The 14486-nt window shown below is 43.4% G+C and overlaps 1 protein-coding gene across 4 annotated transcripts in view; it reads left to right on the top strand.

Annotated features, from left to right (window-relative positions):
• NMNAT3 (nicotinamide nucleotide adenylyltransferase 3) overlaps positions 1–5015 on the top strand; it is a 97517-nt gene extending 92502 nt beyond the window's left edge. For all 4 annotated transcript variants that reach the window (XM_017523713.2, XM_017523716.2, XM_017523712.2 and 1 more), the window contains one exon: positions 3815–5015. In XM_017523713.2, the coding sequence (XP_017379202.1) occupies positions 3815–4197 (383 nt within the window). In that variant the 3' untranslated portion in view covers positions 4198–5015. The remainder of the gene's footprint in view (positions 1–3814) is intronic.
• The last annotated feature ends 9471 nt before the right edge of the window (positions 5016–14486 follow it).

The following is a 14486-nucleotide window of genomic DNA, read 5'->3' as shown; positions in this document are numbered from 1 at the left end:
AGGGACTTTAAAAATCTTTGTACTCTGCTTGATAAATTCCCATTCTAGGAATCTGGCTAAGGAAATAATTAGAAATTGGGATAAAGATTTACGCAGAAAGATGTTTATCACAGCAGTTTTTACAATGGCAGGAAGTAAAAGCAACCTCAATGCTTAAATATAAAGGAATATGTAAGTAAATTACACTGTATACATAGGATAAAGAAACTACATAAAAGGTTTTAATGATATGGAAAAACACTTATGAAGGAAGTGGAAAAAATCAGGATACAATACTGCATATAAACTTAAGTATATAAAAATATGACTAAGCTTTCACATCTGTTTGCATGTCTAAATAGAAAAGACTAAGGAAATACACTAAAATACTGATGGTGTTTTGTAGAAAGCAAAATTATTATTGTTGTTATTTCTACTTTAAATACTTATTTTCCATACGTTCCATAATGAATACAGTTTGATATTTGTCATCCAGGAAACTGTAGAGCAATTAAAAATAGAAAGGTGGAATTTTTCTTAGCATAAGTTTGGCTTTTGATGAGATGGCACATGTGTTACTAGTGACATATTTCTAAAGGACCATTTTGTGTGCTGCGTGTTTTATTGGTGTGCTGTTACACTCTGGGGTTGCAAATTACATGATGAGCTCAGCACTTTCTGGCTGCCAGACCCTTGCTTTGCCCATCACTTCTGTGATTTGCAGGCCTCCTTGGGCTCACCCAGAGTCACATGGATTGCTACATGCTGGGCTGCTTGGGTGTGACACTTTGGGATGGGTGATTTCTCCAGACCTTTAACAGCTGACTGTCTTTTGTAAAGGTGGCCCCTACCCATGGCTGATGGAGCTGAGCACAGCTCAGCCACGTGCAGAGGACTCCCTTCTCCCAACAGAGCAGGCCCTTTACCTGTTTCCGTTTTACACTGAATGTTCCAAGGTGGCCTTGTATGGTAAATTTGGGTGCTGCCTGTCAGATGCTTCATCTCTTGTGTCCTGTTTAGATCCAGAAGTCCTACATTTCTGAGTGTGTTTGTGAGGTACCATAACAGACATTGCTGTTGGTGGCAGTGTTCACATGCTGTGCCAGACAGGAAATTTACATTGCATTCTCTCCATCACTCAATTCCCGTAACTTCCAAAGAAAGCTTTACTATCCCCATTTCATGGCTGAAGAAACAGGCCCATAGGCTAAGTAATTTTCCTGGGGTACCAGTAGATTTAAACTGGAACCCAGAGCTGACTGACCTCAAGATTGGTGCTCTTTGATGTCACAGACTTAGGACAACCAAATTTTCAAAGATCCTAGTGGCACTTCCCTCGCAGTCTATGTAAACTTCGGCTTTATCTGCCTTTCAAAGCCCTTAGCTACTCAAAGGTAGAGCACACTGCCCTCAAAATGCCCAGACATCCTGTTTATGTCTCTGTATCACTGTTAGGAGAAATCATCTTGACAACCTTTATACCACACCCTGGAGTCACATACTTTGGACATGGATAGAGTCGCTCAGTTGGTCTAAAAATTTTGTAACAGTGTTGTAAATGGATTTGGAGATGTGTGAATGCCTTTGTGGGCCCTGAAGACAGGACTGCCAGGAGTTGGAGGTCTGAGGCCCATGTTGCGCAAGAAGTGACCTATCACATGGTATGTTGCCGTGAAATAACAGGTGCCACCAGCCTCAAAGACGCACGTGCCTTTGATTTGGGAGGCAGAGGCGGTGTGGGCCCTTGTTGCCTCTAGGCAAGGTCCAAAGTGAATAGTATTCCTTACTGTCATTGTTAATGAATCAAACAGTACCAAATATTGAAACTGACATGTAGAAATTGTCCCCACAAAAAAAAAATCTATTGGAAAAAGAAGGTAGTATATTCTCTGTTCTCTGACCTGTAGGAAGAGAGGGGATGTGTCCCAGGCCCCAGCAGATCCTGGAATGAAATCCACTTCGTAGTACCTCCCCCACAGGAAGACCACATAAAACTACCTAATTATTTGAAAGACCAAACACTGTTCTCCTCTATACCACACTGGTTGGATAGATAAGAAATTAGAGTAAAACTTCACAGATGGAGAACAGTTCAAATACACATATATGCTGTGAGCAATGGGACCAGCCCAAATTAGTGAAAGGTGTGAGTTACCGAATAATTGTTAAATGCAGTTTTATTGATTTAAAAAGGCCAGACACTGGGAGATAATTCATAAATGTTGAGTGGGAGTTTCTATGAATACAGTAGTAGATAAGTGGATAAATGGATAAGTGAATGAATGAATAAATGAAGGGCAATATCCTCATTTTAAAGTTGAGATCACATGAGGTATTGAATGGCAGAACCAGAATCTGGATCTAAGGTGTCTGGCTCTGGAGTCTTAGTTTGTAACCAGTAAGAATTCATACATGCATGAATGAAGGAATGTTTGAAAACCATTTACTATACCAGTATTATGCTGCTAAAGCATTTGAAAAGTGTGTTTCTGTGATTTTGTATGTTGCTTTAAATGAGCCCAGAGCACATCATCTCATGGTTGGGGAAACTGAGACACAGAGAAAGAAAGGTCTTGGCTCCAGCCCCACAGCAGCCTGTGCCCAATTGAGGCCAGGACTCAGACCTCTCCAGGACACCTCCAGTCTCTCACTTTCCAGTCCACAGTCGCTCCGGTGCTTTTGTGTGAACTCATCTCTCTGGTCCATGTTTGGATTCCTTCAAATGTTCCGCCTTAGAGGATCCTAAACTGACCATTTACACCAAGGTTTCCCCAGTATGGCAGCCCTGGAGACCCTGCAGCTTGTTTCTAGCATGGATTTGGATTTCCTTTGCAGATTAGCTCACCAAGAGGGACACAGATAGTGCCGGGAAAATCAGCCTGGGTCTCTAGAAAGGGCGTCTCCAGTATGCTGCAAGTACAGACTCCCACCAGCAGGTAGCAGCAGAACCCAGCAGTTACAAATGCCCCACCTAGCGCATGGCTGCCAGGTTGGACTCCTGACTTCTCTGCCTAGCTGAGTGACCTGAGGCAAGTCACTTACCTCTCCCTGCCTCCTTTCCCCCTCCACAGAATGGGCACAACAACACTCACCTCCTAAGTTGTTTTGGGGTGCATACGGTATTATGAAGAGCTTAGTGGTAGTGCCCATAGTAAGTTTCCAATGCATGTTAGGTATTGTTTTATTATCACAATTAGCATTCTGTTAGAACACATTCCAAAGGATTATCCACATTAATCGTTGTTCTAGAGCTTTGTTTTATTGGAAACTGCAATGAAAAGGCCACCAGCTGGAGTTTTAAGACCTTCTGATTATCCAAAGAGCCTTTATAATTAATCTTTATAATGAGATTTTTATATAAAAGTGCCAGGTACTAGTTCCTAGTAATACTAGGGCTGCGATGGATTTCAAATAGGGCAGTGACTTGTCTACGGCCCACAGCTTGTTGGTCTCAGAGCTCTCAGAACCTTACCTTCCATCAGAAGACACAGGACTGGGTACAGTACAGTCACCTTTAGAGCACTCTGCTTTGGTCCAAAGCAACCACAGACAGACTTATATTAGAACACTGAAAAAAAATATTTTTGTATTACTTGGCACTTTTCCAATATTAAACAAAAGATGTATTGATTAAATCGTTACTTATAACTGTATTCCCTGAAATAGCTGCAGATTTGTTTACATACTATTTCGTTTCAAGTCATGGACATGGAGACACTGAGTTCTCGACACATTCCAAGAAAAGCATTTTGTGAGATTTTCCAACAGAAGTGATGTTGTCTTTCCTGGCAGTGACCCTTCTGTAACTTTACTGAGTCTATCCTTGTTTTTGCAGCTGTGCCTGAGCTGAAGCTTCTCTGCGGGGCAGATGTCTTGAAGACCTTCCACACCCCCAACCTCTGGAAGGACGCGCACATCCAGGAAATAGTGGAGAAGTTTGGCTTGGTGTGCGTGGGCCGGGTGGGTCACGACCCAAAAGGGTACATCTCAGAATCTCCCATCCTACGGATGCACCAGCACAACATTCACCTGGCCAAGGAGCCCGTGCAGAATGAGATCAGTGCCACGTACATCAGGCGAGCCTTGAGCCAAGGGCAGAGTGTGAAGTACCTGATCCCCGATGCTGTCATCACCTACATCAAGGCCCATGGCCTCTACACCAAGGACAGTGCCTGGAAAGGCACAAGCACCCAGAGTGCTGAGGGAAAGACCAGCTAGGGAGGGGGACTCGGCACCCACACCTCCTCCACCAAGCTCCTGCTCAGGAGAGGGCTGCTAAGGTTTCTGTTTGACTTTGGTTTTTGCTTCTCCATTTTTCATTTGTTTATTTCTACAATGATTCTACTTCCGTGGAGTCTTCTGTCCCAGGAAGAGATCCTTCTTTGTGGGAGAGGAAAGGTCTAAATCACAAGGATGGACATTTATCAACGAAGTTAAAGTGGCATGGCAGGTCATTAGGATTAAGCAGAATCTCTCAGAGCTGCTGGACCAAGGAGGCCTACTTATTTTGTGTGGATGGTAATTATGGTGTGCACACTGAATGCAGTTCTGAGCATGGCAAGGGGCCCCTGAGGGTCAGATCACAATTGCCCAGAATGCAGTTTTTAACTAGAACCAGGTGCAGCATGCTAGTCTTGATTGGAGAGATTTGACAGGATGCTAATTACTGAACAGTGGGTTTTGTCAATGCCCCGGTTTCAGAATATGAACTGAGGAGTCAAACAGTTGGAAGCAGCACGTTGCTGATTTACACTGAATCTTGCCTTACAAACCATCGTCTGCCTGACTAACCAGCCCTTCATAAAATTTAAACAAAACTCTTTCTACGTAGTGATCCTCAAGCAGTATTTTTCATATGGCAAGTATCAAACTTGCTGTAGTGTAAAAGCCGGGGCTCCTCATTTCCAGGTTCCTAAAAAGGAACTGAGGTAAAACAGATGCCTGACTGTTTTAAAGGATCTTTTTTAATGTTTTATGACTGCCTCTCTGTTTGAATATTGGCAAAGGGATAAATAATAAATTGACATCAAAAAGTACTAATGAAAAGTTTCTTCCTTTGTTATATTTTTAATGCCTGATGTCCCAGCTGTTTCTCTTCTTTTTAGCTGCTCCATGAAACTTGCTACTATTGCAATTGAACTGGCATGAATTTAAAAGTGTGTGTTTCCAGGTAGTAGGAATGGAGGAAGCAACTGCTTTTCAGTGCCACGCCAATGGCTTTCTAAAAGAAAGCACTGGGTTGATAGCTTTTTTCAGGTGGGCCTTTGAAATGTTAGAACAGGGGCCTCCTGCACGCAGGATTTGTCATTCCACTCCCAAATTAGGGAAAGGTTTTGATTGACCTAATCCTGTTTGCGTTTACTCTTTAAACTTGCTGACCACATGACTGAATGCATTCAGAATTTACTTCTCCATAGTTTTACTCTGGTTCATCCTTGCTCTGGGTTTGGTCATGCAGAGAAACAAAGGGCCTGTTAGGAAGAATCCATTATCCCCCCCAAAACATACCAGTGTTCACATAGGTGTCATGAAATATATGAATGAAGTAGGAAATCAGGATTTTCTGGATCCAACAAGTTTGGGTGGGAAGCAGATTTCCATCCCTGCAACCACTGAAGCTGCCAGCCATTCCTCACCCTAAATGAACTCTGCCCTCCATGAGATCAGGTCCCTGATAATTCAGGGGAATAGGAATCAGATAGCCTTGTCCAAAAGCTGCCCCAGCAAGCTGTGTGACTTTCACTAACTCCCTTCCCCACTGTTAGCCGTCGTCTCCCTGCCTGTGAAGTGGGAGGTTTAATCAGACACCTCTAAATTATCTCCTAGCTCTGGTTTTCTAAGACTGTGAGTGCCTCTGGCTTCAGCCTATCCAGCCTTCTTTGGATCCAGTACATGTACAGCCAGACTGAAAGCTCTCCAGGGGCAGGGAATCTTTGTTTTGTTTGCTGCTATATCCCAAATGCCTAGAAATTTGCTACAGAAAGTGAACTCCCAGAACAGCAACATTTGCACCCGCTGGGAGCCAGCAAGAAATGAAGACTCTCAGGCCCCACTACAGACCTGCCTCAGAATCGGCATTTTGATATGAGTCACTGGCTGAAAACAGTGCCCTTACAACAAATAATAGTTTTATTTTCAATAAACCGAACATATGATTGAGATTGTGCGACTTTTACTATGGTGAATATCTTCCGCCTTATCCTCAGAGCTACACTGCCACAGTCTTCTGTGTGGAGTAGAGAAAGCAAAGGAAAAAGGGGAAAAAACTCCAACTTACAAACAGTTGCAGTGTCCAGAAAAATGATGAGAGGGAGCCTGTGGATTTAAGGCGGGATTTCTCAACCTTGGCAATATTGACACTCTGGGCTGGATAATTCTTTGCTATATGTGGTTATCCTGTGCCTTTGGAGTGCTTACAATATCCATAGCCTCTTGCCACGAGATGCTAACAGTACCCCCATAATCATGGCAACAAAAATGCCCCAGGCATTGCCAAAGATCACTTGGGACACCAAATAAGAATATGGCTGTGAGACGTGTGTATATGAGGAAGGGTTCTCTATTTCCTAGCAGGGAAAATCAAGAGGCAGCAGCTTTAGAATAATCCCCTTTTATAAAGGAGTAGTTGGGGTGGGGGGCTTTCCTACCACTCATGAAGTCATGTTTATTCCACAGACACCATGCTGTCCACAGTAAGAATTAGAAGCCACATCCATGACTCACAGTCACCCCCAACTTGAATCTCCCATTACCTTCAAGTACCCTTGGTTACTTTCTCTGCTGCATATTCACAGGGTGAGGATCCCAACATACTCTGGACCCTCAGCACTGAAACCTGGGGTTCCTGGTAGTAGAGACTCTCAATGAGTGGGAGCTAACAGATTTATTATTATTACTATTCAAAATTAAGAATTCATTTATTCAAATCACATTTACTGAGGACCTCTTGTGCCAGGCACTAAACACTGGAGTACAATGGTAAACAAAATAGACACTGTTTCTACCCTCAAAGGGCTTATAATCCAGTGGGGAGTGGGCAAGAATCAAATAATCACACAACTAAACATGTGATTCCAAACTGTGATGAGGGCTCTGAAGGCATATACACGCATAGTCTGCCAGCCAGAGACAGCAGGTTCACTGCAAAGCTAATGATGCTTAAGCTTTAGTCTCTCACTTGCCCAGGCCCTTTCCAGCGCCCTAAAAAGGGCCCTAATTATGTGGATCTCTAATTTCAAATCAATAATTTTTATACTTATTTCTGGAAAAGGGCCTTCAAAATTGTATAAGATTTTGACTCTATAAAATGGATTTGCCCTGATGACAGTGTAGACAGAAGGGAAATGACCATGGATTTGAAACATGAAGGGTGAGTTCACAAGACCTGATGATGGGTGGCGGCAACTGGCTTTCAGGAAGGGGGAACATCATATGCAAAGGCCTTGAGGCAGAAGAGGCCAAAATGTGCAGCATGCTGAGTTGGATTCATCATCACTTCCTGGAGAAGGGGTGCCTTGTTGCATCATGCACCTGACAGCAGGAGTCTCAAGTCCCCATTCCCCTGTCCAGACTTTCCATAGGCTCAGGGCACCAGGTCCAACCAGGCTTGGAGGTGATGCCATCATCTCCCTCAACCATGTGTGCATGATGCATCCCCTACCAGGCAAAACATCCATTTCTGAGCCGTTACATTGTCTCTTTCTAAAAGAAAACAGCAGGACCACAAAACCTACATCATTAAATATATATGAATGAAACATTATATATCTTAATTTCTGTACTTTCACTTTATCTCATTGATTCATGTAGCCTCCCTTTTCTGGAATCAGAAGAGAAATATGTATCACTGCTGTGCTCCTGATTTATTGTGTTGACGCTGACCTGCATACCTGATTCCACATTCCTTTCCATTCCCTCGGGTCTTCTCTGTATCTACTTTGCCAGGGTGTTGTGTTTATTTTGCAAGAACAGAAAAACAGTGGTTTGAACTCCTGAGTAAATAGAATTTCCAGCCTTAAATAAAGGTTCTTCTGTGATAGCATGCACTGCCCAAATGAGAAGAGCGCTGTATCCTAGCCTGAGGAAAGGATTTTTCATTTATAATACTGTATGTATCACTTGGGACGGAATGATGTGAAATCCCATGTTAAACCATCAGCGCTCTAGATTTGCAAGGTACATTTGGTAATTGGGTTAATACATAAATATGAATTTCCTTATCCCCATCCTAACACTTTCTATACTAACAGTGTTTTTGCCGTCCCTTTCTGCAAGGGTCTTCATGCATACATTGTGTTCAGTTTCAGTCATGAAGTTATTTTCTTGGATCAAAAATTGGCATTATAGATATACATGTGTGACTAATAAACAATCTGTAACAATGCACCTAGGCACACGCCTCAGAATATTTTAGTATTGTCAAAATCACTTCAGAAAGGATTTTTCATGGCACCACAGACTGTGAGGACTAGAGGGAACCGTCAAATTCATCTGGTCCCACATTTCCAAATTATCAGTATGTAAATCCCACGAATAAATGGAGTTTCACTACTAGAAAGATTAATAATAATAATGTATTCTGTGGATGAAGTTGGGGAGGTCTCCTTTCCTTTCCCCTGCTGAAAATCTATAATGTGTGGAGTGCATGCCCTCTGAGTCCTACCTTCTATACACCCTCTGTATGGAGCTGCTTTTCTCCATCCCTTCTGTCACCTCCCCATCTAAACTGCCATCATCTCTCACCTGGACCACACAACAGCCTCCTAACAGGACGCCCCAACCCATTCCTGAACCCTGTAGTCCATTCTCCACGTAGTAGATAGGGCGCTGTATGTGTGTGCAAATCTGATCATATTATTTCCCTTCCCAAACTCCTTCTGAGGGACATTAAGAAAATGGAAAGCCACAGTCTGGGGGAAACATTGCAAAATGTATGTTGGAAGCAGATGCTCAGTGCCACAGAGAAAAATTAGCACTGTGACAAAGGATCTTTCAGCAGTGCAATTTTTACTTCCTGGACTGCATGAGGGGTACCCTCACTAGCCATCTTGCCATGAGAGTACAATGAACAAAGGGAAAAAAACCATATTTATCCCTTATGCATTTGGGTTGTCCTCACTGCTGTGTCTGGTCTCCATTGGCTGGACCCAGACCTCACAATTTAAACTAAAATCTGATTGGCAAAAAACTTAAAACTTTACTAAACAGGCAAAAGCAATGGAGAGCTGGGACACGCCTGTGAGCATGTCCAGCACAGATATCTTGGTTAAAGTACAAGGACATAGAATGTACTACATGGCTGTAAGCATGCCATGTTTATCAGCTACATAGAATAGGGCTGAACAAAGTGTTATTAGCACACTTATGATTTATTCTTTAACAAGAAAGGAAACTTTAAAGAGGAACTTTTTTACATCCCACAAGGTACATCTAATAAACAATTTAAATTCAGGATATATTAAAGAACTCTAATGACAAAAATAAGAAGACTAACAACCCAATTTAAAAATGACCAAAAGATTTGACTAGACATGTGCAGGGGAGGGGAGCATAGCAGGCCCAATGCTGCTCTGCAGAAGGGTCTGCCTGTGGACCTGGCCCTTGCCTGGCATCTGAGAACCTGGCTTTTGGAATGTTACCTATGTTTCTAACTGATAAGGCTGTTTTGTCTTCCCGGTGCACTGAATCCTACCTTACCAGCTTGCCTAAACTGTCTGTACAAACAGTATGATTTATGGTGCACACCTGCTTTTCCTCTAGGAGTTTGGAATTTCAGTAATCACGACTGGTCGTGTGGCAGAAGAGTCCCTACATCACTAGCCCACAAAAAACTCTGGATGTTGAGTCTCAAGCAAAGCTCCTGGGCAGAAACAACATGCACTGTTGCTGCATTTCACTGCTGGAGAAGAAGCATGTTCAGTGAAGGTCCCACCCCAGAAGAGAGAACTTTAAAAGCCTACACCTGGACACCTCCATACTCTACCTTATGTACCTTTCCTCCTGCTGCATGTTTTTTCAGTATGATAACAGTTGCATGGATGCAACTGCTGCCTCTGAGGTGTGTGAGTCCTTCAAGCAAGTCCCCAAACAAGATGTTTCCCCAAAGAAGATATATCGATGAATATAATATGCACATGAGAAGGTGCTCAACATTATTAGTCTTAGAGAAATACAAACCAGAAACACAATGAGATACCATTTTATACCCACTAGAATAATTAAAATCAATCTAGCAATCCACTCCTGGATGTCTATTAAAAAGAGACGGAATCCCATTACTGAGTATATACCCAAAGGACTATAAATCAGTATCAGTCTATTATAAAGACACATGCACACATATGTTCACTGCCACACTGTTTACAATAGCGAAGACTTGGAACCAACCCAAATGCCCATCAATGATAGACTGGACAAAGAAAATGTGGCACATATACACCATGGAATACTATGCAGCAGTAGAAAAGGATGAGTTCATGTCCTTTGCAGGGACATGGATGCATCTGGAAACCATCATTCTGAGCAAACTGACACAAGAACAGAAAACCAAACACTGCAAGTTCTTACTCATAAGTGGGTGTCGAACAATGAGAACACATGGACACAGGGAGAGGAACATCACACACTGGGGTCTGTTGGAGGGTGGAAGGCTAGGGGAGGGATAGCAAGGGGTGGGGAGATTAGGGAGGGTTAACAATAGGAGAAATACTTAATGTGGGTGGCGGAGGGATGGAGGCAGCAAACCACCATGGCATGGGTATACCTGTGTAACAATTCTGCAAGATCTGCACATGTACCCCAGAACTTAAAGTAAAATTTAAAAAAAGAGAGAGAGAGAGAGATGAAAACACATTTCCACTCAGACTTGTAGGCAAACATCTATAGCAACATAATTTTTTGTAGTAAAACACAAGAAGCAATTCAAGTGTCCCTCAATTGGCAAATGTATAAACAAATGTATCATATCCATGCAATGGGATTCTGTTTAGCAGTTTTACAAAGGACTAGTGGTGCCTGCAGCAACGTGATGAACCTCAAAATGAGCTAAGTAAAAGAAACAGACACAGAAGATACATATTAAATGATTCCACTCACATGAGATTTCTAGAAAAGCCAAAACCATAGAGGAAAAAGCAGGTCAGTGCCTGGGAATGGGATTGGTAGTAAGCGGGCACAAGGAAATTTTGGGGGTGATAAAAATGTTCTAAAGCTAGATTGTGATGATGGTTGTACAACTGTATAAACTTACTAAGGCTCATCAAACTGTACACATAAAATGGGTAGATATTGTGTTATATAAATAACACCTTAATTAAGGAGTTTAGAAGAAAAATCTTGGGCCAGGTGCAGTGGCTCACAACTGTAATCCCAGCACTTTGGGAAGTCAAGGCAGGTGGATCATGGGGTCGGGAGTTCAAGACCAGCCTGACCAATATGATGAAACCCCGTCTCTACTAAAAATACAAAAATTAACAGGGTGTGGTGGTGTGTGCCTATAGTCCCAGCTACTCAGGAGGCTGAGGCAGGAGAATCGCCTGAATCTGGGAGGCAGAGGTTGCAGTGAGCCGAGATCATGCCACTACACTCCAGGCTGGGCAACAAGCAAGACTCCATCTCAAAAAAAAAAAAAAAGAAAAGAAAAAGAAAAATCTCCCTATGCTTCTCTTGCTTCCACTTGAGGTGAAGACGCAGCTCCTCATGGGGTGGCCGCCTCTCCCCTCTAGCTCTTTCTCTGTCTGCTTCATCCATGAGGCTTTCTCCATTTTCTCACTGCACTGTCTTTCCTGTGAGTACTCCAGCAGGTGCTGCTCCCTCTGCCTGGCATGTTTTCTTGCTTCTCCACTTCTTTAGGATAACTCCAAGTCTTCTTCAGCTCTCCATCTCAAGTCACATCTCACAGGACGCCTCTCTGGCTCTGCCCACTGCACTCCTGTCTCCCTGCCCTTCGCCTTGGGGACACTCATCTCTCCTGAAACTATTGACTCTTTTCCTAAGCACAGTTTCTGGCTCACAGAGATGCTCAGTAAATATTTCACAAAATAATGTCTGAATAAGCATCTGAATAGTTCTGAGAAGCCCATGATAAACATGTTTAACTTTATGTAAACCAGTGTTTTTGAGGCATGTTTTCACAAAGAACACCTACTCTACTTTTTTTTGTTTTGTTTCATTTTGTTTGTTTTGTTTTGTTTTGTTTAAGACGGAGACTCTCTCTGTTGCCTAGGCTGGAGTGCAGTGGCACGATCTCAGCTCACTGCAACCTACCCCTCCCGGGAAGAACCCCTTTTTTACACACATAATGTTGTTTGATAATACGTGCAACACGGTATTCAGAAGACCATTTCAGGAAATTATTGTCTAAAATTTTTTTCTAGTTTTTTTTCTGCTACAAACAATGCTGCAATAAACACTCATGCATAAACGCTTAGAAGCTAGAGCTTTTGTCAGATGGATTCCCAGGAGTGGTTACTGCTGTATCAAATGGTGTGTGTACATTTTATTCTAATAGATGTTACCAGACTGTAGACAGTAGATTTTAAGTAAGTCGATTTAAAAAAAAAAAAAAAAGCAGAATCCCATAGAGCTGCTAAAATTCTCATTTCCTTATTCCTTTGCAGAGAATCTCCTTCATTATCTTTAATACAAACCTAAGCAAAATCCATTTCTTTATTTCAGCAGATAATCTATGATGAAGAATTTCAGGAATTCATTTGCCACAGAGAGATAGCAATTCACGGGCAAACACTGTTCCTGGCATTTGCTGGGTGCCTAAGTCAAGGATTATTTTTAATTATTGGCAAAAAGGAACTCTTCAAACTGCCTAAATAAAGGAGGTGGGAGCATCAGGTACCATAAGAATGTCAAAATGGAAGGACCCAAGGACAAGACATATATACAGGTTTCAGGAGAGCCGGAAAAAAGGAAGAAATTGAAGTTTCCTCCTCTCTCCCCTCTGTCTCTCCCTTCTCCTCCTCCTCTTCCTTTCTCTTTCCCTCTCCTTCCTTCTCTCCTTCCTCGTCCCCTTTCTCCCTCTTCTTCCCTTTATCTCTTCCTCTCTCTCTTACTCTTCTCTCTCCTCTTTCTCTCTCTCTCTCTCACTCACTCTCCCTCTCTCTCTCTTCTCTCTCCCTATCCAGCAGCCTTAAAACCTGTGCCCAGGTGACGTTCCCCCTTCACCCCTCATCTCACTGTCATGATTCCAAATTCCTAGAGATACTCCCTGAATGGACTTGTGCATCCTTGCCCATGTGGCCATGACTGGCAGGTCGGGGCCATATGTTTCTTCTTCAAACTGAGCCAGTGACATTTCTGTACAGGGGAAGAGTAAGTAGGAAGGAAGGGAATGATAGGCACCTCCAACACTAGAGTAAGTGCCCCTTAAGTCACAGAATAACCCAGCATTTTGTGCATATATCTCTTTACTCCTGTTTTGCTGGAGGCAGTGAACTAGGATGCATGCTGGTGGTCAAAGCACACCACTGAAGGAAAGGAAAGCTGGCAGGGATGGCACCTGCGTGTCACCCACTCTTCACTCTCCTCCTTCCACTGTGGGCATCCAGGACCTGAGCCTGGCCGGTTGGGCAGAAGCTGGGCCTGGATGAGGCTGACTTCCACAGAGGAAGGTAGAGGAAAGGGACTGAAGCTGCCTGGTGAGCCGACACCTTCAGCCTGATTCTGCAGAGGAACCAGGGCCCTCCTGCCTAAGAGCTTCTCTGAGCTAAGGACTGGGAGCATCAAGCCAACCATGGGGGCCCAACCCTCTGCAACAGCCCCAGAACCCTGTCTCCTCCCTTACAACCTCTCTGGGAACCCTAACATGGCCAAAACTCAACTGGCTTGTTGAAAAAGCATGGCAAATTTGTACAAATGGATGTTTGTGAGGATTGTGTGGATTTTCATCTCATCTCAAGATGTTATCTTTCCCAACCAGTGCCCTGCACCTCCTTCCCATCAAAGCTGGAGGAGAGCCTCTCCTCCTTGCTCCTGTGTCCCTGTGCATCCCCAGTCACGTCCCCACTCATCCTGGTTGCCCTGTTTCCATGGCTGTCTCCCTAGCCTGACTGTGCACCTGGTGAGGGCAGGGGCCATATTGGAACTAGCTCAGCGTCTCACAGCGTGCAGACCAAATGCCCCATGGAACAGCTTCTGGATAGTCTGGTGAAGGCCGGGCATCCACTCCCCCGGCCTAACAACATCCTGACTTCCTTTTAACAGCTTTTCTTCCCCATCTGGTGGAGCACTGCTGCATGCTCATTCCCAGCTTTTAAATCTGAAGTACAGCAACAGACTGAGAAAGAATGAAGGTCATTCTAGCGGCCATGTTCTAACCAGAACCCAGTATGAGGTCACACTTGTTTTTCTTATTTCCCTCCCAAATATGTTGTTTAGTGCTTGACAAGCCATCTAATTAATTTTCTTATTTCTTAAGGTCTCCAGAATCTGTTTCTGTTCTTTGCATCTTAAATAGGAAGCAGGGTAGGGAGACAGAGGAAGAAAAGGAGGGGGGG

The sequence above is a fragment of the Cebus imitator genome, unplaced genomic scaffold, assembly GCF_001604975.1.
Source record: "Cebus imitator isolate Cc_AM_T3 unplaced genomic scaffold, Cebus_imitator-1.0 Scaffold30, whole genome shotgun sequence".
Lineage (NCBI taxonomy): Eukaryota > Metazoa > Chordata > Mammalia > Primates > Cebidae > Cebus > Cebus imitator.
The sequence above is the reverse complement of the archived record's forward strand: the minus strand, read 5'-3'. Positions and strand labels throughout refer to the sequence as shown.